This window comes from Hemicordylus capensis, chromosome 2 (genome assembly GCF_027244095.1).
Source record: "Hemicordylus capensis ecotype Gifberg chromosome 2, rHemCap1.1.pri, whole genome shotgun sequence".
Classification (NCBI taxonomy): Eukaryota; Metazoa; Chordata; class Lepidosauria; order Squamata; family Cordylidae; genus Hemicordylus; species Hemicordylus capensis.
The window spans coordinates 365,372,991-365,397,163 of NC_069658.1; the positions used below are offsets into that span (position 1 = coordinate 365,372,991).

General features: G+C 48.2%; 1 protein-coding gene across 2 annotated transcripts in view; it reads left to right on the forward strand.

Moving 5' to 3' along the window:
* Positions 1-22,324, forward strand: part of ARHGEF37 (Rho guanine nucleotide exchange factor 37) — a 68,481-nt gene extending 46,157 nt beyond the window's left edge. For both annotated transcript variants that reach the window (XM_053299628.1, XM_053299629.1), the window contains exons 8-13: positions 3,551-3,661; positions 6,473-6,802; positions 10,290-10,418; positions 11,907-12,102; positions 17,369-17,544; positions 19,766-22,324. In XM_053299628.1, coding sequence (XP_053155603.1) covers positions 3,551-3,661; positions 6,473-6,802; positions 10,290-10,418; positions 11,907-12,102; positions 17,369-17,544; positions 19,766-19,999 — 1,176 coding nt within the window. In that variant the 3' untranslated portion in view covers positions 20,000-22,324. The remainder of the gene's footprint in view (positions 1-3,550; positions 3,662-6,472; positions 6,803-10,289; positions 10,419-11,906; positions 12,103-17,368; positions 17,545-19,765) is intronic.
* The last annotated feature ends 1,849 nt before the right edge of the window (positions 22,325-24,173 follow it).

A 24,173-nucleotide genomic window follows, 5' to 3' on the forward strand; every position in this document is an offset into this window, starting at 1 on the left:
ATGTTGTTCAAACATGTATGTGCCTCAAAGTACAAGAAATATACCAGGCTCCTTCAGTTTACAGGCAGTTTCGCTAATTCAAGGCCTGTTCCAGGAATTGCTGTATGCCTGTGTGCACCGCCTGAGATGAGAGTTTCACCTGCATTGCACCTCTGGTCCTAACAAGAAGTACAAATAGGAGAGCCTCATTTGATGACTTGCATTTAAGTGGAATCCACATCTCATCTGCACATATAGTTCAAGATCCATATTCATTAACAGTCTTATGCATTTGTGTAGGGATGTGCACGAAGGGTTTTGGTGCTGCTAATCTGAGGTGCCAAAACGCTTCAAGCTGCCCCAGCCAAATCGTTTCCGTGGGTGACGAGCGGGTGCATTAAAAGGAGGAAGGCAGGTCTTACCCGCCCCTCTGTCACTCCTCTGCCACCCCACTGCAGCACTGTCAGTATTAAACACCACACTGTGTTGCTGCAGTGCTGCTCCCAGGAGCCCATGGCCAGTGTGAATGCATCTGCGCATAAGCAGATGCCCTTTCTGTGGTCAGCAATACCATACCGACCACACAAATGGCTTCTGTGTTGCACATGTGCAGATGCCATTTATGTGCTGCTGACGCTGCCCGCTGGTTTGGGGTAGTATAGAAATGTAATAAATAAATAAAATAAAAATAAATAATCCCCAAAGTGCCACAGTGGGGCAGTGGAGGAGCAACGGAGGGGCAGGTAAGATCTGCCTTCCTCCTTTTAAAGCACTCGCTCAGCACCCCCGCCCACAGATGTGCATGAAACGCTTCATGCACATCCCTACATCCTTATGCACACATTCAGGTGGCCCTCGTTATCCGCAGAATCTGTATCTGCGGTTTCATGTATCAGCAATTAGGTCTTAGAGACCCAGTTTCATTATCCACAAGTACAAAAATAGGCAGAATCCCCCTATCTGCAGTTTTGAGTGGCTGGAAATGACTTCTGATGTCATTTCTGACTGTCATTTTCCAGCAGAGAACCATTTGGTGGCATAGATAGATAGACGGACAGTTAGGTTTGGGCGGGGGGAGGGGATTGCTGGAGACCTGGAGAATAAAGTACAGTCCTTTTCAACTCTTTTTACTGCCCCCTTGCTTTTTGCCCCCCCTTTTGTTCAGAAACCTAACCCCCTACCTCCCATTTACTCAAGGCTTTGAACCCCTGTGAATCATGAGGGCCACCTGTACTCTGTCACGATGAGTTCACATATAAACTAAAGATGCTGAAGTCAGTGGTTGACATGATGAGGATATTTGCCCATAGTACTCCCAATGAAATTAAAAGGGCAAGTTAGGGAATACCTAATTTGTCCTTTTAATTTCAATGATTTCCCTCATCATATCAAACAGTATTTTTAGACAAGTGGTACTCATCACCACATATACAGGTTTATATCCAAAGTGGTAATTTGCAGTAATGCACACACAGAGATTTGATATCAGTATCTCTGTGCATATTACTGGAAATGAAGACTGCTTTGAATTTGCAAGTCCTATATCAAGCATACAAAAGGGGTTGTTTTTTTATAGCATGTTATATGCAGAAGCTTACTTTAACATGATGGAACTGTTTTGGATTTTATATTTGTTTACCTTCATTTTGAAAGCACATCTAGGGAAATGCCAGAAAATACAAACATGTGCATCTGCTGTTATTATGGACATTTTCAGATTTGATGTAAATATATGGCTAAGCTTTGGGGGACCATATTTTCCATTTGTACATCCCCACGGCACATCTGTTGATGTGCTGTTCATCCCATGTGATCTGGTGTAGGTAACAGAAAGGAAACCAAGAGATCCTCCTGGGAACCAAGAGATCTTCCTGGGAGCGAGAAGCAATATATTTTCCTGCAGGAACCAAGGCAGTCCCTATCAGTAGATATTATTCGTTCATTCGATTTCTATACCGCCCTTCCAAAAATGGCTCAGGGCGGTGCACACAGAGAAATAATACATAAATAAGATGGATCCCTGTCCCCAAAGGCCTCACAATCTAAAAAGAAACATAAGATAGACACCAGCAACAGTCACTGGAGGTACTATGCTGGGGGTGGATAGGGCCATTTTTAAAGCAGATGGGGCCAAACCTTAGAAAGCACTTCGTATTTGTACCTTGTGCTGCTCCTAAGTGATGAGCTGTGTATGCAGAACATGTTGGAGTTATCTGTTTGTATCCAAAGCCATGGAAACCAGCCAAGAGGCATGGGGGAAAACTATTTTGTGGTATGGCTGGCAAGAAATTGAATCAGTGTCCTCTTCAAAGCCGTTAACATTGCATAGCACGCTCTGAAATGCCCTACTCTTCGTATTCAGCATGCTGAGCATGCTCCAACTCTATACTTCAAGAAATCGGGTTGGAGATATGAATAAACTCCTGGGATTATATAAAGCAAGGTTGGGAATGGCTTAACCTCCTAATGCATTGTTTGGCAGGTTGGCAGCAGAATCTCTCTGTTCTGATCCCCCTCATAGCCCGGCCTGCACAAGTCAGTCCTTTGTTTCAAGCAAAGAGCTGAGACTCTATTTATCCACAAGCAACAGGGGCAGGACTTTTCCAAAATGGGTCTCTCTGAGGTTCAGAAGGCAGCTCTTGAGAGTCTAGGACCAGAAAATCCTTTCGCTATCCTTATTCTCAGCCCCTGATATTTATCTTTCTATCCCTACAACCAGGTCCTTTTGCTTGTCAGCCTAGACATTCCCTGAACCAGACCTCACAGAGCTAGCTATAAAATACAATTGCCGCTAATCTAAATGGCCCTATGGAATCCAGTGTGACTGATTCTCTAAGCAGGAAATGCTTTTGAAGTACAACCAACCTGAAATCAGAAATGGAAGGGCAGTTGGCTTCTGTGGCTAATTGGGCAGAGTCCATGATCAGTGATCCCAACTCACTGCTTTCCAGATTCCATGGTTTTGAGCCCTACGGTTGGCTGTAGAATATTTTTATTGGCAGTCAGTCAGCAGTGAGTGAGGAGAAAGGTTTGGCAGGGGTGAGGAAAGGAGAATTAACTTTTGGACCTGCAGGTGGGACCGAACTGTGTATTCTGATCCATTCGATCATAGATTTCCCCCTTGTTAGAAGTATGGGAATCACTGCCAGGAAGCACTGCCGTAACTCACTGCATCTGAATCGTGATATGTTATTAGTCATTTTATTCCATTAGCCACCCTGAGCTTTTGAGGGACAGGTTGCAGTCTGGTTAATTATTTACAAATTAATCTCCCTCTGTTTTTTCCCTGCCTCTTTTCCCCTCTCACTGCTTTTTCCTTTGCCTGATTTAAGTGGTATGCTTTCACCAGGGACCTGTTTTAGCAAATCTTGAGAAGCATTGCTTCTACAAATAATGAGTAATGATGGTGCACTTGTGAGCTTGGCTCTTTAGTCACAAGTGAAGTTATTTCTGCTTGGCTTTTCTGAGTCCCCAAGAGAGCCTGACTCAGCCCTAGGCCCTGAGTAGGTTTCTGACAAAAACATTCCTGAGTCACGTTTTTTGTTACCAGGTCCATTTCTTTGTGTTGTAGGTGTTCTTCAGTTCTAAACCACATGAGAATGAGCTGGAAATAGAAGCAGGAACTACTCAACAGTATCACCGTCTTGCAGAAAAGCTGCACAGCACCATCTTTCCTGAATTTGTAAGTACCATTTTGCTTCTAATAACATCCCTGGTTGGAGAGGACCTAATTCGGGAAAACAATTTAGTTTATTTGATTTCCTTCAGGCTGCCATCAAACTGTTGCCATCAAACGACACTGTGGCCGCATTCAGACATAACAGCTAATCGGAGTTAAATGTGGCTGAGGTTTTGATTTGTAATTCCAGATTGCCCTGCATATGTCCACCAAAATATGGCTCACCAAACTCCAGTTCCAAGAGAGGGGAGCCCCTCCCTGCTACTCTACCTCAGAGGCCAATCCCAGCCAGCTCCACAGCCACACTGTGGGCAAAGCGTCACTACATCAGAGGGGCAGTCACAATTGGCCGTTATCTTGAAGGGGGCATGCCCACTCCAGGGGATGGAGCTGCTCTGGGAAGAGCAGGACGTTTCAAGTTCCCTCCCTGGCTTCTCCAAGATAGGGCTGAGAGAGATTCCTGCCTGCAGCCTTGGAGAAGCCGCTGCCAGTCTGTGAAGACAATACTGAGCTAGATAGACCAATGGTCTGACTCAGTATATGGCAGCTTCCTATGTACCTATGTGCATGGATGGTGTGGACACCAGGCTCCAGCACGGACCCTTAAGCCCACTCAAACTTTCTGGGTCTGGCCCGGTGTGCCACCATATGCAGTTCTCCCAGCGTGGGTATCAATGGGAGAGGGGATTTCTGGTTTCCAGCTGCCCCTGGATGGTGGTGTCGCCCCTGGGTGGTCCGAGCAGGGGTCCACATAGCTACACGTGTGGGTTGACAAGCAGGTGGCATGTTTTTGCAGCAGCTTGGCGTGGTCCTCAAGATGTGGAAAGCTGCCTTCTGGGAACCCCTCCCAAAGGATGCAATCCAAAAAGCAACCTTGCTCTATTTAGAGCCCCAACAGCCTGATACTCTCGTGAGAGGGCTGTCCGTTGGAGAAGGGGATGTTTTGCCATCTGGCCTCATGTTAGAATTTGCTCGGCCATTCTCTCCCTTCCCCTCTGAGGGTTCTTCTCATTAGTTGTGTGGGGGTGGCCCCACGGCCTGGCACTCCCTTGAGCGGGCACTGTTCACCCTGGGTCGGTAACCATCCTCACCACAAAAGAAGACTCTTTTCAGACGGTGGAGCATTGCTGATCCAGCTGCCCAGCCCTGCTCATGAGTCAGCCTAAGTTCTGCAAACATTTCCCCAAGGGATAGGGGCTGGGCCCCCCCTTTCCAACCTTTCTGTGAGAAAGAGAAAACTTGGCAGCTCCAGAATCTCTGTTTGTGGCAGCCCCTCATACCCAGACAGGAGCTCTCATTAAAAACAAATTGCTCCCCATCCAGAGAGGGGTGCCCTGCTTATGCTGGCTGTTCCTGCCATGAGGGGGCCCTTTGCCAGGGCATAAACATGTGCATGTACAGTGTAGACACAAGGGTTGGGCATGGACCTTTAAAGCAATGCAAAGTTCCTGGGCTGCGTCCAGCATGGTGCTGTAAATGCAGATCTCTTGGCGCAGGGATTCCCAGGAGAGGAAAGCTCTTATTTCCAGCTTGACCAGGACATTGGCCTTGGCCTTCAGGACTGTGGGCAGGGGCACAAACTCCCACATGGGTATGCGGGCTGGCAGGGCACATGGTTTGGGAGCAGCTTGGCAGCTCTCCAGTTGCAGAGACCAGGACAGCACTCACCTAAGTACCCGTCCCCATGGTTTTCATGCACAGAGCTTCTTCCCTTATTCCCCTTAGTCTGCCACTCTCGTGAGCTAGGTTTCCAGCATAGTGATGGCCATTTTCCATGGAATGAGGATACCATCCCGTGCATTTGCACTTAGTCCTCATAGATCTTCTCATGAGCAAGACTAGGGAGCAAATATCCCCTCCCAGGGAAGGGGCTGGGCCTCTCTTCCCCAACCTATCTGTGAAAAAAATAGAACTTGGCTGTTCCAGCTTCCCTGCTTCGGTCTGCCTTTTATACCTGACCCCGGTTCCCCCCCCCCGGCATTTGTGTTCCCACCTGGAGTGTTTGTGCTTGTGAACATAGGTTATTGCTGCTCCCTTCTTGGGGAGCAAAGCACTTAGTGCCTGTCCTGTCACCCTATGCCCTTGCTCTACCAGTTGCTGGAGGGGCAGGGGGAGCAAGGGAGAGACTGGGAAGAGGGAATGCCCCTCTTGAGAGGGCAACAAGCCTGCAATGGGACACGACAGTGAGAGTCTGCCAGCAAGAAGTGCTGAAAGCATGGAGCAGCCATGACTTTGAGTGGGTCTGTGCCACCGTCTCTATGATTTCGGTTTGAAAATTGGTGCGAAACTGTGGTTATAGCTGAGCTAGCAGTCAGACATAACACTTAGGCGGCAAAACCACAGTTGTCAGCAGCAAACCTTGGAGATAACTGAAGGTTCAAATTGGAGCTTGGCGAGGAAAACCAGAGGATACTTTCAGCCCATATCCGCGGTTCCTTGCATTCGGGCATAATGGAGTTACCACCTCAGCAACGTTTAACTGCAGTTATCCATTACGTCTGAATGTGACCTGTAAGTCATTGCAAGGAGCAGGGTTTCCTCAGTCTTGGCTTTTCATTTTGCCTGATGAGCATGTTTCTGAGAAGTGGGGTTCTGATGGCCACTATACTGCACAGGGCTGAATCCAGTTCTTCTTGAGCTTTTGAAGTACAAACACCTGGGATCTCGTCTTCCCCTAATGTTGAGGCATGCAAGCATGGAGGACAAGTCGGTGTGCTTAAACACCAAAGGCTTCTGGTTGGCTCTACTCCACAGGGTTGGCAGACCAGAAGGTGCCAGGTTTTCAGAAATGTCTTTCATTTTGCTCCTTTACAGAAGAAACGACTGGAACGCCTAGTCTACCTACCATTGTGCAACTTGTCAGAGACTTTGAAGGGGCCTCAAACATTGGTTAAGAAGCGCCTGGACAAGCTGCTAGACTATGAGGAGCTTGAGGAGAAGAGGAGCGAAACAGGCAGCGTGAGCTATGAAGAGAAGGCTGACATGGATACCTATCTTGCCATTAACTCCTTGCTAGTGTCTGAGCTTCCTGTGTTCAACCATGTGGCCAAGCAATGGCTGGGCCATATTCTATGCTCTTTTGTGGCTCTTCAGCGGGATCTGGCCAAGCAAGTTCTTCAGGAGGTGGAAGAGGAGGCTGCCCAGGTAAAGGACTAGAAGGCGGGTTTAAAATGGTTATGCTTAGAGCCAACTCTGAACCATATAAGCAGTCAGGCTTCAGGGCCAGTGGCAAAGTGTGACCGTCGGTGGCCCATGTGCGGCTGCGGCGGCCCTGCTCACCCTGCCCCCCCCGCATCTGACGTCAGACGTGGGGAGGGGTGTGTGTGGTCTGGCTCCCGAAAGGAGCTGCAAGGCTCCGTGCGGCAGCAGATGGAGTCTAGTTCCTGAGGGGGCCGTGCGGCCCCTTCGGGAGCTAAATGAAGGCTGGCCCTGGGAAGAGCCGCTCCTGGCTGCCTTCGTTTAGCTCCCAAAGGGGTCATGCAGCCCCTGCAGGAGCTACCTAGGCTGGCACTGCATTCGCAGAGCAGCCAGGAGCGGCTCTTCCCTGCCTTAAAGACAGGGAAGAGCCACTCCTGGCTGTGCCGCAAATGCCGCGGCCATTTAACTCTCGAACAGGGGCCGCACAGCCCCCCGCTCGGGAGCTAAACCAGCACCCAGTTCTGATGTCAGATGCGGGGGGGGGGTGCACGTGCTGGGGCTGTGAGGCACAGCCCCTGATTGGGCATGGCCCGGGTTCTTTGAACCCATTGGCCCAGTGGTGACTCCACCCCTGCTCAGGGCCTCTACAACCATTTGAAAAAGCAAGATGCCATGTGAGTCTGTCTGGCCTGTCAAAACCAGTTCATGGGTTCTGCCTCTTAATCATATTCTAGTGTGACCAAGACATGGAGTTGAAATTTGGGCTCTATCACATTTGTTGGGCAAGGAGCTGGGGCAGCCCCTAACCTCTACAAGCTAAGGCACGGCACCAAATGCCACCCACTTGGTGTATACATCATCCTCACCCTCTTTATCAAGCAGCAGTGGTTGCTGCTGCTGCTGCTTGATTTTGTGAGGCTTTTCGCACACACGTGCAAACTCGGGTTAAGGGAGCCCAGCCTGGTTTTGCATGTGCATGTGAACCACCGGGATTGGGCCAACCCTGGCAGCGACACAGTGGCAAACCCGCCTAAGTAGCCTCCCTTGAAAATGAGGTTGAGGGAATGAACACTCCCTTAGCCTCATTTTTTTGCTCATGTGTCAGCTGCGGCTGCTTGCCCAGCCATGGCTGGCACACTCGGGGAGGAGGGATTGCCATAATACACCGCACACTTGCATGTTGCATTATCGGAGCTCGTGGGGTGGTGGGCGACATGTGGCGGCAAGTTCCAGCACCCCGACCCTCAGAGCTGCTAGGAGCAGCCGCTGGTAATCTGGGCAGGCGATCTGCCCACCCAGGGAAGGGGAGATAATCATCTGTGGGGAAAGTAGGTTTAACTCACCTTCCCTTCAGCCCACCCGCGAGCCCTTCTCACTGCTCATGAGAAGAGGCATTGTGTGTGCACACACCCACCTCTTCCTCCTTTGCAGTGGTAAATGCATGTGCCCTTTACTACTGAGCTGAGAAAAGAAGGATAGAGCATCTACAGTATTCTAATGTTCTTTCTTCATTTCCTCTTCTGCTTCCTTCTCATTATCGGCCCAGTGGCAAATGAGGGAGGAGGTGCGTGCGCACACCCCACAACAGGCAGTGGTGATGGTGAAGGAAAGAAGGAGATCAGGAGTTGAAAATGTTGGAGGGGGAAGGTTTGACTAACCCCAATTATAACAGAGCCAACATGTGCAGTAAAAGTTGAGCCCATTAAAGAGTAGCTTGAGACAGTTGTGTAAGATCCAAAAGCAAGTAAGCTTTATTTGGAATTTTCATTCTTGGATAGAAAGCCTGTATTATGCCTGAGCTTTCTGTATTCATAGTATAGGAGAGTGGGGGAGGGAGAGAGAAGCCCCATGACTAATGGAGTCTGCAGCAGAGCAGAGTCAAGAGCAGTCTGGTTGCAAAAACAGCAGAGCCATAGGCCCTGAGAATATCAGTCTACCTATCCTAGAAAGCCAAATCAGACAAAGAGTCAACAGGAGGGAAATACAGAGTAGGGGTGTGCACGAACCCAAAATCATGGTTCAAACTTGAAGCAAGTTTCACCATGTTCTGCTGAATTGGTTTGGTCAAACCAGCTGGTCTGTTCCGTTCAATTGAACTGGTTTGATGGTTTAGGCAGCAATACTTGTAAAGGGGAATTCGGTGAGGACTCCCCTTTACAATAATGGGGTGGGGGAATCCACCAAAGGGTGGGGGGAGCAGTGAGAAAGGTAGTCTAAGGTTCTTACCAGCCCAGTGTGGCTCCTGGTGCCACCGCTCACCATGCCCCTCAGTACAGCCCAATCGCTGCCGGGAAGTTCTTTAAACAGGCTGCCCATGTAGCAGCAGCACGGTTCCAGCCTACGTGGATGCGCAGTAAAGATAATTCGGAGAAACTGTGTGTGTGTGTATAGTGTTCCTCTCCATTCCTTGTGGTTTTTCCCCCCATGCATCATTCATACTGCTTGCTCCCGGGTCTTTCTCTGGCCCTTCTGGCCAACGGCTTTCACGAGGGGGCGGGATGCTGCTCCTCCTCTTTCCTATCTGCACATGAGTGTGTGTGAAATATTTCAATTGGGCCTATGAAAATGTATTTCAATTTTCTTTTCTTTTTTAATGTATTGCTGGGGGGGGGGAGCACGGGGGGTTCCACAAGACTGAAGACTTGCCAGACCAACCACATTGACACGTTCCCCCCTGTTGTAAAGCCTGTGGTAAAATTACATTTCTTGCCAGCAGGAGGCTCTCTCCCAGGGGCAGAGCTGTAATCTGGCACTTGGCAGTGCCCCTGGCACTCCTTTTCTGCCCGCCACTCAAGGTGGCGGTGGCGGCAGCAGCCTCCCTGAAGGAGCAGCTCTGGGTAGGCTGCCCTGCCCCTGCCCCACCACGGCCACCGCCGCCGCCACCTCATCACACATGCAGGTTTCCCTCTGGTATAGTCTTACACTGGGGCGGGGGCACCTCTAGGCTCCCATTGCACAGGCTCTTCCCTTGCTGACTCTTGGGTGTGCTTGCAGAAACTGCTTCCTCTCAGTGCAGACACCCCTTCTTTCTCTGCTGTGCATGCAGCGGGGGCGGCTGAATGGTAGGGGCAGGGCAGCCTACCCTGGGCTGCTTCCTCGGGGAGGCTCTGCTGCTGCCACTAAAGGGGCTCCCTGTGTGGTGGGGAAAGTAGGGGTGCTTGTGGGGGGGAAGGGCACTGTGGGGGATGTAGCCAGGTTAGCGGGCCGGGCAGCCCAAACATGGGACACCTATGCCCGCCCTGCACCACTGCATTCTTCTTTTTGTGTTTGGATAGATTTCTCTGGGTTCCTTTTTTTTTTTTTGCTCCCCCTCTCAGGCAGTCAATCTTGCTTTTACTTTTTGCTTTTATTGAAGAAAACCTGTTGAAACATTTTTGTTTGCGCATCTATAGACAAAGATCTCCAATATCTTTAATATGTTAACTTTTTTCTGCATATTTTCCTCTGCTTTCCAAAAGGGGAAAAATGGGTTCTATCTAATTCTTCTTTACAGCTGCCACACAGACACCTCCCTGCATTTGATTTCTGGAAAATGGCAAGGGATCATTTAAGCCAATCTGAAGAGCAACTTGGCTCCTTCCGCATGAAATTTGAGACTGTTACACCGAGCCCTGTTGTGCAGGTAATGTGCTACTGGGGAAAGCCCTTCCTTGTTCATTTCCTCCTGTGTTCCCTGTCTCTTGATGACTCAGTGAGACATGATTTAGAAATGGCCATGGAGGAGGGGAGGTGTGTCATTTATCCATGGTGATGCCATGGACATTAATCAATAGGTCCTCATGACACCTGTGTAACCATATTTCTCAAAGTGCTCACAACTGATGTGTTAATTGGAGGTAATAATTACATTTCCCACTGACAGGTGACCTCAGTTTGAATGCAGGTGAAGTACAATCATCCCAGAATGGGAACCAGGGCCAGGCCTGTTATTAGTCTGTGTGAGACAGTCCGCGTCAGGCAGTTGATTCTGGAGTACCATTAAAGAGGAACAAATTGTCAATTATGTAGTTTAGTGTTATATTTTTACCACTCTGGTGGCTGCCATTTGAATTCTCGGCTTCAGGTACCAAAATGTCTTATAAGATATTTCTAGCTTCTTTGAGATAATATTTTTCCCCTACAGTATTTGAGGAACAACTGTGCATTTATTGTGCTAAAAAACCCCGACTGTCTGAAAAATCCTTAGCTCTAGGGATTCAGCAACCACCATCAGCCTGGAGATTTTTCCTTTGAAGAGTCTGTCAGCCACGGCTGACAGACGATTGTTAAAACAAGGTTAAGGGAGTGCTTGCTCCCTTAATTTCATTTCAAAGGGAGGCTTCATAGGCAGGTTTGCTGCCGTGGTGCCGCCGGGATCAGCCCAATCCCAGCAGTACACATGCATGTGCAAAACTGGGCTGGGCACCCTTAGCCTGATTTTTCACGCACATGGGAACAGCTTCAATGTTTCCTACCGAGTTTAATTGCACACATTGAGGCGATTCTCATGATCGCCAAAAAGCGGGCTGAGGTACCCTAGCCCACCTTCTGGTGAGTGTGAGAACCACCGGACTCGCAGGTGAGCCCAGTGTCCTCAAAGCAGGTAACCCGCTTACGGAGCCCTCCCCTTAGACGAGGTTAGCAGAGCGAGCACTCTGCTAACCCCGCCTATTTGCTCTTGTATTGCTGCAGCGTGCCTCCGTGCCACAGCAACACATGCAGAGACTCCCACTGGGAGGCTGGAACCAGCTTCCCAGCCCTGGGGGTCTCTCTAGGATGCCCTGTGTGCTCACGCGGGGCATCCTGGAACTTCCAGGGGCCACGCAGCCCCTGATCCCCGCAGCCCCTGCTGGCTCTGTGATGGAGCCGATCCGGCCGCCCAGAGCTTCCTGCCTGATTGTCTGCTGGGAGAGCGGGCTAAGACCCCACAGACCACATTTTGGCGAGTCTCACTGATTGTGAGACTCGCCTCATTAACTGTTTATTGTAGTTTAGCATCACTTTATTGTAGGGCATTTTTCAGATCTGGCAGTGACCTGCCTCTGTCCTGTCCTCCAGTGTACTGATGTGGTGGTGTAGTCTATTTCAGGAGGAGGCTTCTGAGCCATTTCTCTCTGTGTCTCTCCAACAGCCTCTTAGCCCTGTAGAGGAGAGAACAGCCCTTTCGCTTGTGAACAAACATGGACCAGACAAGCTATACCTGGTGACAAGCAACGTCAGTGGCAGCAAAAATATGGACTTGACACTACAGAGGGGGCAGATAGTAGCTCTCCTGCATGACATGGACACTAAGGGCAACACAAACCGATGGCTGGTGGATACAGGAGGTACTGTAAAGTTGGTTACATCAAGAAGCATTTTCTTTGATACTCAGGGTGGCATCAGGTTGTGCTTATGTTCAGACATTATCACAGTGCTGGCATCACATTTAATGGGTCCATTCAGGTATGTCTGAATGCATCATGTACACTGAAAGTGTAACAGTGGCTCTTCTTTCAGCTGTGTTATGTCTTCACATGTGTGGTATTAGCCCCGTACATACTTTTTAAAAAGCATGGCTGTGGTCAGAGTAAGTGTTTGGTCATGCCTCTAGCTTCACCCTAAGCAGTGAGAGTCACACCTAGCAGCAGCTGAAGTGTGAACACAATGACCGTATTCACACGTAATGGGAAACTGGAGGTGAAGGAGCCTGAGGTTGAATTTCTTGCCACTGCGGTTCCATCAGAAAATGCATGCAACTGCGGTTCCATCAGAAAAGCAACCTGAGGTTTCCCTTCCCAAACTCCAATTTGAACCCTTGGGTTGTAGTGAGTTTAATTGTTCCTACATGAGGTTTAGCATTACTTCCAAAGGCAGAATTGGAGTTACAGCATGCTGTAACGAGTTGAGGGAGGAACCATGAAACCATGAGTTTCATGGCTGAGTGGGGACTTGAAATCAGGTCTCCCCGGTTCTAGACCAACACTAACGACTGCACCATACTGGTATGGGGGCCAGGGGCAGAGGGAAGCCAGCGGAGGCCCGGGTCCAGCCCACCGCCACGGCCCCTTATCCCTGCCCCAAGTGTCTGATGGCAGACGCAGGGGACGTAGCTTTGCTTGCAAGTGGGGCCATATGCCCCCTACGTCCAATGTCAGATGCAGGAGGTGTGGCTAGGGTGCCAGGCAAGGCCCCTGATTGTTGATGGCCTGGGTACTTTGAACCCATTCGCTCAGTGGTGGCTCCACCCCTGATGGGGGCAAAGGGTTCATCCAGGGGTGTAGCTATAATTGAGCGAAAGGGTTCAAAGAACACAGGCCCCCAGCTCCTGAGGGTCCTCCAGCTCCCTCCCTCCCTGTTTTCTTCATTATCTCCCTCACTCTGGAGGGCCGCCAGAGAGAGGGATAAACACGGGGCCTCCTCTCCTCTAGCTACGCCCCTGGGTTCATCCAAATCAGTTAACCTCCCTGGGGTTGCTTTTTGAAAGAGAAAAAGATATCAGGACTCAGGAGTTCCAATCATGAAACTCGTCATGTCAGGAGTTCCAGTCAGGAGCTCCAGTCCTGGAACTCCCACATCACATCTAGTTTGGCTCTAACACATCACTGCTAGCAAAGCACATCCTACTGATGAGAGGCAAACAAAGCCTGACTAAAGTCTCCCTTGAATTTTCCGAGTAACCAGTCACTGGCCTTTGTACTAACAGTAGTAACATAGAAAAGCCACTTTGATTGCCTTGCCATATGTTTTTAGTTTTCAGCCCTGAACCCCACAGGGATTAGAATGTAACAGGGACTTGACTTGACTAGATTACTTCCTGAACTGACAAAATCAAATGTCATAAAGAAATGGGATCAGTTGAGCATGTGAGTACCACAATCCCAGCCTGCTGGTCACGGGCAGCACCCAAGGTTTGATTTCCCACCTGCATTGGGTAAAGGAGCCCACTGGCCCAGGCAGACCACTTTGCCACATTATGAGAGGCTGGGAGGAAAAGCCAGAAGGCAGGTATGGAATAGCTGTACTGGAGCATTCTTGTTGACATGGATACCTTTAGTGGATGGTGTGTGTATAACATAATGTTGGGCTAGAAGTGTTGAGGGGTGTGAGGAGAAACAAAGTCTTTACACAGCAGAGTATGCTCTGGTAGTAAAGAAGTTTTGCCCAAGAGATTAACTGGAGACATTAGGTTGAATTCTTTTAAAAAGATTTTTTTAATAAACTAAACATCGCATAGTAAGAGAGAGCCATTGAACCACATACCCAAACAGACACTAACCTTTAACAACAACTGAACAGTTCTGACTCTTATGGTCCAGTCATTTAAGGTCAATTTGGCAGGGGTGGGGGGGTGGGGGTAGGAGGATCCCAAAGTTTTGTAAATTGGTACAGTCATTGAGATACTGTTGTAAATAACATACTAAAAGTCCCGATTGTTACAACTTGAGCATTGGCTGCCATCTTGAAAAAATGGCCACCAAAAGTGGTTTTTCACATATATCTCACAAACTGTTGCTCCAAATGAAAAATGTTAAATACAAAAATTGTAGAGCATCCAATTTTCTATTAAAATGAGGTGTTCAATGTAGATTTCAACCAACTGTTTTGCCATAACGTGACGGTTTCTGTGGAATGTTACTTCATGGCAATTGCACCATCTCTGGTTTTTGTCTGTAGCTCACTCATATAAACGTTTGCTGCAAAACCAAACTTAAATATAATTAAGGAGCATGACGTTACTGTCAGTCACAAGAGGAGATTTCCCCTTTCTTTTTTAATATACGCTTCAAGGAACACATGGAAGACAGAGTGCATGCAGTTCATGAAATATGCCTCCTACACTCTCATATCCACACCACTCAAGAGGTAGAGTACCAGCACTTTTAAAAAATGTGGTAACCCCATTAGGGCTAAACCACAAGCTGCCATTTAGAAAAATCTTGTTTTCTTCACAGCTTGGCCTGTACTGGGAGTATCCAATTCACAACTTTGCTCAGAGATATGACCATCTAAACCAAAACATTGAAAGTCAATGGCAATGTTGTACTTTCCTTCTTCGTTTTTAGTTTCAAGTGGCTGAAGATAGCTCATGTTCTTTTCTTACAGTTTGTTGACCTTACACCAAGCAGTTATGATGCTGTGTATACAGTGTTGCATTTAGCAGCTGAAAGACATGCAGGGTTGAGCTTGAAAATCTGGTTCATGACACTTGATCAACCTTTGTATATGAAAGCTCAAGACATTTTTTCTATGTGCAGTGAAGACTCATTCTTATCCAAAGTTGTGGTTAGACTTGGTGGTTTTCATCTTTTGATGTCATTTATGGGCTTAACTGATTACTTCATGGGAGGAAGTGGAGCACTATTCATGCACCCATGAGCATCAACAAAATATTGACAGGCCATGCTTTTGCAAGGGGCATAAGAGATCACTTTCTGATTCACACAGCACTTGCAATTATTATGTTAGAGGATGAACATCCAAACTTTGAAGATTGTGAGACAATTCAAGAAATTCTTCATGATTTCAGTGGCAGCCCCCCTACCTATGAATCAGTAAAAATGAGCCTCCACTGAGAAGGATTGCAGAAAAATTCAAAGAGCAACTGCAAAATCTGGGAAGAATAAGTGCCACTGCAAAACTGTGGATTCAATACTTTTGTATGGTTACTATTTTGAAGCACTACATCCAAGCAGAAAGAATGGGCAATTGGAACTTGCATGCTTGTTGTGTACAAGATGTGATTTCATATTTTCACACCAATGGGATTTCCCCATTATTTGCTAAAAATTGATCTAAAGTGACAGGACTATTCGCTGACCAAAAGAGACCTATTAACATGACTCATCATGCCTCTAGTGGCCAGAAGAGGTGACTGTGGAACTAAGAGCAATGCTTTAGATTTCTCACTTCTAACAAGCAGTAGACAAGGGGGCTATTCTCACAATTAACAAAAATCAGGCTAGGAGAGCCCGGTGGTTCTTGAGTGGCTAACCCGCTCAAGTAGCCCGCCCCTTAGCCCGGGTTTGCAGAGCGAGTGCTCTGCAAACCCGGGCTATCTGCTCATGAGTAGCCGCGGCGCGACTCCGTGCCACAGCTACTCACGAGTAGACCCCCAACCGGGAGGTGAAAAGCTGCCTCCCGGCTCCGGGGGTCTCCCCAGTATGCCCTGTGCGCTCGCAGGGCTTCCGGGGGCTGCGCAGCCCTTGCTTCCCCCCAGCCCCCGCTGGCTCCGTAACAGAGCCGGCAACTGTGTGGGTGGCCGATTTGGCCACCCAGGGCTCCCTGCTTGGTTGTCTGCAGGGAGAGCGGGTTTAGCCCGCTCTCCCCGCAGTTTTGCAGAAAGCGTGTCTTCACGGATCATGAGACTCACCTCAATATATATTTTGACCAAGTTGTTACAGGTGACAGACTGAAGCAAGCACAGGCCTACCCTGCCCCATCAGGTGTGCTGCAGTTGCTAAGCTCATGGTGGCCTAGAAACAAGATGTCCCGCTGACCAGGCTGCCAGTGGTTCTGTGCAGGCAAGATGAACATCAGGGACTGAGGGAATGGCTGAGGCTCTCCACACAAACAGTGTGGAGAGCTGGATGGGGTTAGGTGGGGAGAGTGGGCTTGACCCGCTCTCCCTGCACACGAGCACTCAGCACACCCTGGGTGGCCAGATTGGCCGCCCACATGATCACCGGCTCCGTCACGGGGCTGGTAGGGGTGGCCAGGATTGGAGGCCTTCGGGTCCCTGGAAGTCCAAGAATGCCCCACGTGAGCACGCGGGGCATTCTGGGGAGCCTCCCAATGCCAGGAGGCTTGTTGTAGCCTCCCAGTTGGGAGGCTCCTTGTGAGTTGCCAAGGTGTGGACCCACACTGCGGTGTCTCATGATCGAAAAATGGGGTTAGTGGAGCGCTTGCTCTGCTAACCTTGTTTAATAGGAGGGCTTAACCCACGAGCCCAGTGGTTCTAATGATGGGGGGAAACCAGGCTTGGCTCCCGTAGCCCAGTTTCCCCCCATTGTGAGAATAGCTTCGCTAGCTGGCCTGCAGGCCTCATAGTTGTGCCTTCATTTGATCAGGGTCAGATAATTCCTGTTCTTTTTTTTTGTTCTTCCCTCCCTTTCTTGTTTATGTTCTTACCTAAATGCTGCTACTCTCTCTGCCTCTCCCTTCTTTCTTTTCCTGCACTTGTATTGTCCCTCCTCCACTCCATTCTTCTTTTCTACTTCTTTCCAAGTTAAACTCCTCTCTCAGCTGTATTTTTTCCTCTTACTCCAAAGTTCCTTCCCTTCCCATATCTTGTTCAAGTTCCACCTTTCTCTCCCTCCACTGGTTATTCTGACCATACCTTCCTCTATTTCTTGCTTCCTAAGTTATTACACTCCTCTTCTTGCATGCATTCTGGTGCTCTACTTTTCCATCTGTCCATCTCTTCCTTCTTTCAATGCAACCCTTTCCAACAGTGGTGCGAAGCTTTTTCATTCCCTGCACTGTTGCTCCAGTAGAACTGTAGTTGTATTTTGTCCAACCATTCCTGCCAGTTAATTAACAAAAGGAGAAAGTACTATTTGTTGGCAGGAAACTGGTGCTCAGCTTTATCATGGCTGTCCATGTACCATGCAGGTCCAAGAGGCTATGTCTCTCCTGGGAAGCTCCAGCCATATCATCTAGTCCAGAACCAAAAGCCCAGAGTGCAGGTAGTGGTTCCAGATTATGGAGCTGAGAAGACGCACCCACCATCTTATAACTTGCCTGAAACTCCCAGTACACCAATGCATTTCAGCACACCAGCTTTCCAGGTGGGTAGTTTATTTTCTTTTTCTCCCCCACCCGCCCCCACATTTCCCCCTGGCTCAATGTGATGTATGCATTTGCAGTGAGTTCATGGGTAGAGAGTGAAAAGTGGACAAATTTCCTGTGCTGTTGTGCACATTTGTAGCATGAACTCTGTTAGGGGTGTGCACTAACCGTTTGATCCTGAACTGGTTCACCTTGAACTGGGATGGTTCAACAGTTAGGTTGCGAAATGGACCAGAGGTGGTTCAGTCCATGATCGAACTGAATCAAGAGCCTGGTTCAGGCGGACTGGTTCAGGATCAAGTGGCTATACTTGTAAAGGTTTTAGTTGCCCCTAAAAAAAAGGCATGGCAGTACCTGGGGTGTGTGCGTGTGTGAGAGGAGCATTCCCCCCTTTTACTTGAAGAGCGGGGGAAAGCCGCAGCAGTGGTAGTAGCTGTGGGGAGAAGGGTGACTGGAAGGGGGCAAAGTTTCCCCTTTTGCCCCCTAAAGTTCGGTGGTGGTGGCTGGCTGCAGAGAGGGTAGGAGGGGAGAGTGCCCCTTTTTTACCTTGTGAAATGCCCGCTGATGCTATGTGGGCGGTGCGACTTCCTCCTCCTCCTCCCCCCTCCCCAGTGACTGACTGCACATGGGCTCTGCTATCCATAGCCTATTTCCGGCTTTCCGCATTTTTGCTGGCAAATTCCACCAGGTTGAGCTGCTGGAGGGAGAAATTGACAAACACAGAGCACTTCTTGACAGTGTAGCGGGTGGTGGGAAACCAGGTGGAAAGGAAAGCCCGAAACAGAGCCCATGTGCAGTCAATCACTAGGGAGGAGATCACATTGCCTGTATAGCGTCAGCGGGCTTTTCACAAGGTAAAAAACAGGCATTCTCCCCTCCTCGCCCCAACCTTTAGGGGGCAACTTTAGGGGGCAAAAGGGGTAACTTTCCCCTCACCCAGTTGCCCCCCTCCCCACAGCTACTGCCACCTCAGTGGCTCCCCCACTTCAGGTAAAAGGAGGGAATGCTCCTCTCACCCCCCCTCCCTGCTGCTACTCACATTTTGCCACCCTAGGCAGATGACTCTTCTGCCTATGCCTTAATCCGCCATTGACAATGTAAATCAGAAATGTGCTCATTTGCTTATGTATATGTGATCAATTATTTTGTTTTTGCTAATGTGCTTCTGCAATGGAGGCCTGTTCCTGGCCAATCCTGCTCAGCTCTCCCTGCCTCCCAATTTGCATTTGAGACATTATCAGGTACTTTCAAGCTATCTCTGCAGTCTTAAGTATTAGAAACCTGCTTTTCAGAGAATAAGATAAAACCCGAGATTCTTAGGTGGTTCACTTCTGTACCTGATACTCATTTCTATGGCTGTACAATGTGAACATGCAGTCCTGGCATTTTGTATGTCCATACATGAGTGTGCACATACACAGACACCTCTGATTATAGCCAAAGCTAGATTTTCTCTTGAACCTGCATCTTATCCCCAGGGTTGGCTGACATTATTATGATTGGCCAACATGCTTCACAATCCAGCACCAGGGGTTCCAACCCTCTGGGGTTGCTGTGCATATGAAAAGTCACCCCAGTGGTGCTATGGAGGTGGGCAGCAGTACAGCAACCTAAAACAACTTGCAGGTAGGTCTGCAGCACTACTAATGAAAGTATTGCTGCAGAAGTGCCCATACACTGTTCTAGGTCATTGTGCAACTGCCTGACTCTGCACCTCTGCTGGGGCTGCCTTTCACATGTGCAGCAGCACCAGAGGATCAGAAATGCTGGTGTTGGATTTTGCAGCATGTCAATCAGTAGTCTTATTGTTATTGCTGCCCTAGTGGAATTGAGATGTTGTCCCCGCCTCTTGTTCCTGAACAGCATAACAGTGGCATGTTAAATGATCAAGCATTGGCTGAGAGCCAGCCTACAAATCTGCTTCATTGCAGTTTGAAGAGAAGTGCTTAAAACTGGAAGCACCTTTTCTTTCACAGAACACAGCCATGGGGGAGGGGGGCCTGATCCTGGCTGGAAGGGAGGTTTCCTCTGTCCCCCCATGCCCCTTTCCTGCTGAAAATCACCCTCTCCTGGCTGGTGCGGCTTATTGCCTTATCTTGGTGTGGCATATGCAACGTACTTGCTGCTGTTGTTGTTTCTTTTTCTTTTTGTATTTATGGTGGCCTTGGGCCGAAATAAACAAATACATACAATGTACTTGCATCTCTCTGCTTTCCTCAGGTGGTGGCTGGTTACACGTTCACAGCCAGGAGCAGTCATGAGGTCAGCTTGTGGGCAGGCCAACCTGTGACTGTGCTGGAACCCCATGATAAGAAAGGAAGCAAAGAGTGGAGCCTGGTGGAGGCGAATGGACAGAGGGGCTATGTGCCTTCCAGCTACCTGGTGATGGTGCCGACCCCAGAACCACCTGGATGGAGCTCACCTACTTGGCCATTTCCAGCTCAGCAAACGTAGCTGCAAGGCGATGCTCGGTTTTCAGAAGTCAACTCTGCTGCTTTCCCCTTCCCTGCCATCTCCACTTCCTCTAAGAGTCTTCTCATGCCGTGAGCAAAGAGGCAGGTGGTGGGGCCAGGAGGCCTGTGGACTGGTGGGAGTGCTAAGGATGGATTCGTGTGGTGAACCTTTTGGAAATAATATGGCTATAGGTTGCTCATGGTGGTCTGCTTTTCCATTATGGTTTCTTAGCCTTATACCACTAGTCAGATCCTTGCACAGGTTCTGAGGGGAAAGGATCTAATACAGATCTAGGACTAGACGTGAGATTGTTGCCCCACTAGCCTTATTGGATAAATGGATTCTCAGAAACCAAAGATCCCTGTGTATTATGTCAAGTGCATTAAAGGATTAACAGGCTGCTGTCTTGGTTCCAGAATAACTGTCTTAAGTCAGCATCAACAGGCCACCTCAACAAAGAGGTCAGGAGTCGCAGACTGGTAGAAATCTCCTTCTGCACTCATTGAACTGATGTGCTGCCTTTGGCTGCTTGCTAGCGAGGAAATAGCCAGAGAAACCTGCTAAATGCTTCCCACTGTTGTACGTGGTCCAACTCCCAAGACACTAAGAGCTGCTTTTGTTTCCTAAATAGCAGCCACAGGAGGGGTGATCAGGTGGAGGGTGAGAGGGCGTTTTGCTGCTGCTCCTGTTCTAATCCAGATTACACCCACCACCACCACCACCACCACTGTTGTTTTCCCTGGTAGCTTCCCTTCCAGGGCAAATAACAGTCATGGGGCCCAATGTGGATTGGTACCAGGGCAGGGCTAAAGCTTAAATCCTCTCTCCTCCCCCAACACCATGCTCTTGATGTGCTGGATGGCGGCCCCTGCAGCCGATATTCAGGAAACAAAAAACTGGCATGCAAGAGCTAAGGATGTGCCTGAAGGCCACATGTAGTTTGACCCTAAATACAGGCCTTTCCTCGGGAAGTGATGTGTGGCTTAATATACCTGATGAAGATGCTGCAGCATATGCTTGCTGTAAGGAGAATCAAATATATTTAATACATAGCCCTGCTCTGATGTGCTGGATGAAATATCTGAAGTGTTGTCATGGAGAAAACACTCCCACATCCTTTATAGGATTTGCCTGCAAAGTAGTTGCCTTTGCATAGGGTGAGAATGCAGAAGTGCAAATTACGACTGGGGATATGAAGAAAGTGAAGTGCCAGGCATGGAGGTTTACATGAGATGCAGCATGATGAATGCAAGCCCTTGACTGGTTTTTGCATTGATTTCCTTAAAAAACCCCAAAGTGTATGGAAAACTAGACTCAATCTGATGTAAGGAATCCTTCTCAAGGCTTTTGAATGGCTGCCTCCAGTGGGCTCTAGCAAAAAATAATAATAATGCTGCGGGCACCACTCCGAAGTGCTTTTTGAACAGCTAAGCACTAATGCAGAAAACAAGAGCACTGAAAATAATATCTGCATCTATATTTTGGTACCCCAAACAAACAGGGAAGCTGTGACCTCTCCTTTCCCAATGGGCATGCCTGGATATCTATGTACTTCTCAGTGCTACCAGTTAAGAGAATATGCTTCTCCTTCCCACATCTTGGTCCCCATGACGATCTCAGCAGCAGGGCTTGGCAGCAGCACAGAAAATCAGTGTTTCAGTTTCCCCAAAGGGAACAAGCCCACGTGACACATTTGGATGTACTAATGCTCCAGTGTGTGGTTGATAATGTGACTTAACACTGGTTAAAAATTAAGCAGGGGTTCTGCAGGTGTAGCTCTTGAAAAATGCATGGGCTTGCTCTTTAATGTATAACATTTTATGTGAGCTGGAGAACAAAAGAATAACATGATCTTAGCAGACCCTTAAGAGAAAAGCTTGTCCCCAGGGTTCCCAGTGCACTGCCTGCAGCCTCTCTGCTTTGCAAGAGGTTGCTGGGATTTGGACCAAAGAGCTGGTCTTGGAGCTCCTCCTGGGTTTTAACCTTCGCTTTTAAAACACCAAAATAGCTGTTACAGGAACAAGGCCACTGTGATGGAGTCTCAGCTCTGAAGTCAGTAGCTGGGAGTGTGAACTGAGCATGAAATGTCTGGTTTGTAAATGTGTCCGTGAAAAGGCACTACAAGCTGTTGCTACTCCTGTAACGTTGTGAAATTGACGTGATACCAGGAAACCACTAACCAGCCTGCTGTGTGATTCCTGTGTGGCTGTTCGCCTGCTGGAGTAATTCCCTCCTACAATTCCGTTTCAACGCCTCTGTATTTATGGTTGCTTTTTTGCAATGTATTAATTATGAGAAGTAAACAGTATTGATCCTCTGCTAAAAGATGGCTTTGTGGTCGTTTTTAAGCTGAATTCTTGAGTGTTAATAGTGTTGCACATATGCCCGCAAAGCTGTTTCCAGTAGTGTCATTGCCCTGTCTTCATGCCTGATGTGTCTGTGTGTATTCCGCCATTTTACCACTAGATGGCTCAGCTAGCCCATTGGTTTTGTTTATACCTGAGCATGTTAGAACTGGTGCAGCACACCTTGTGCATTTGGTGCAGATTTAGAGAGGGGGTGGTGGTATAATTAGTTCTTCTGGTCCCCAAAGATATAGACTTCAGTTTCTTCTTGGGAGATTCTCACTTCTGGTGAATTGTCTCTCACTGCTGCTGCCACATATGGGCATGTGTATGCACAAGTAGAGCTATTTGCCACTTCAGTTACATGGCAGTTAACAGAAACTCAGTATTGGGCTCGTGCTGCATGTAGGATGCTGTAGGTACGAACGGTTTCTACTGCAGTAAGGCCTATTGCTCAGTGCGGCATGTCAGTTTGTTTCATTTTATTAAAACTGTAAAGGGAAAGAACTGAGGATTCAAGAGCAAAGAGGTACAGTAACCACCACCAGCACCACTGGTAAAAGTGTGTGTGTGTGTGTGTGTGTGTGTGTGTGTGTGTGTGTGCGTGCACGCGCATTAGATTTATTGGTTTAAGACATTTGCATGCTACTTAAAAAAAAAACTTTACACAAAGCAGTTAACATTCAGACAGAACACAAGCAAGAAAAATATAATCACAAGAGAAAGAAAATCAGAAAGGCAAAAAACAAAACAAAACAAAGCAGCAGAATAGAAGACTATATAACCAGCATTAAAATGTTCAATTAAAAGTGTTCAATTAAAAGCCAGCCTCAACAAATGGGTCTTTAGGGCCCATTTAAAAATTATATGCATGTTTGTGTGTATGTGGGGGAGGGGGGGAGTCTATTGGATTCTCCCTGAGCCATAGCTCAGTGGTAGAGCCTCTGCTTTGCATGCAAAAGGTCCCAGATTCAGTCCCTGGCATCTCCAGGTAGAGCTGTGAAAGACTCCTAGTCCTGCCTGAAACCCTGGAGTAGCCACTGCCAGTCTGTGTAGGCAATCTTGATGGATCCACGATCTGACTCGGTAGAAGGCAGCTTCCTATGTTCCCTCAAGGGAAGTGGTAAAGTGTACCGTCAAGTTGATTTCGACTCCTGGCGCCCACAGAGCCCTGTGGTTGTCTTTGGTAAAATACAGGAGGGGTTTACCATTCCCTCCTCTCGCACAGTGTGAGATGATGCCTTTCAGCAGCTTCCTATATTGCTGCTGCCCAATATAGGTGTTTTCCATCTCTATGTGGGGTTGCTTTTGTATGTAGTCCAGAAAACACAGAAAGACCATATGAAGGAGCTACACTGGCTGCCGATATTTTCCCAGGCAAAATACAAGGTGTTGGTTATAACCTAAGACACATCTGTTCACCCAGGTTTTTAATTAATATTGTTTTAATGGTTTTAATGCTGTTTTAAAATATAGTTTTTAAAACTTTAAATTGTAACATTTTAAACTTTTTGTTTTAACGGATGATTTACTTTCGGTTTTTATTTTGTTGTAAACCGCTCAGAGAGGTAAGTTTTGGGCGGTATAGAAATATGTTAGATAAATAAGTCTGGGAAACGTACCAGTGGGGATTCAAACCAGCAACCTTCTGCTTGTTCCCTGTTGCGCCACTTACGTAGGGAATTCCAAAGATGCTTTCTCCACAAAATAGAAGGAGGACAGGCCACAGAGAGGAAACCCTGGAGAGGAAACCTGGGGTCCAGAATGCTTCACAATAAGCAAGAGGTCTGAACTCTATTCTCTGCTTCTGAGGTGCAGAACAACCAATT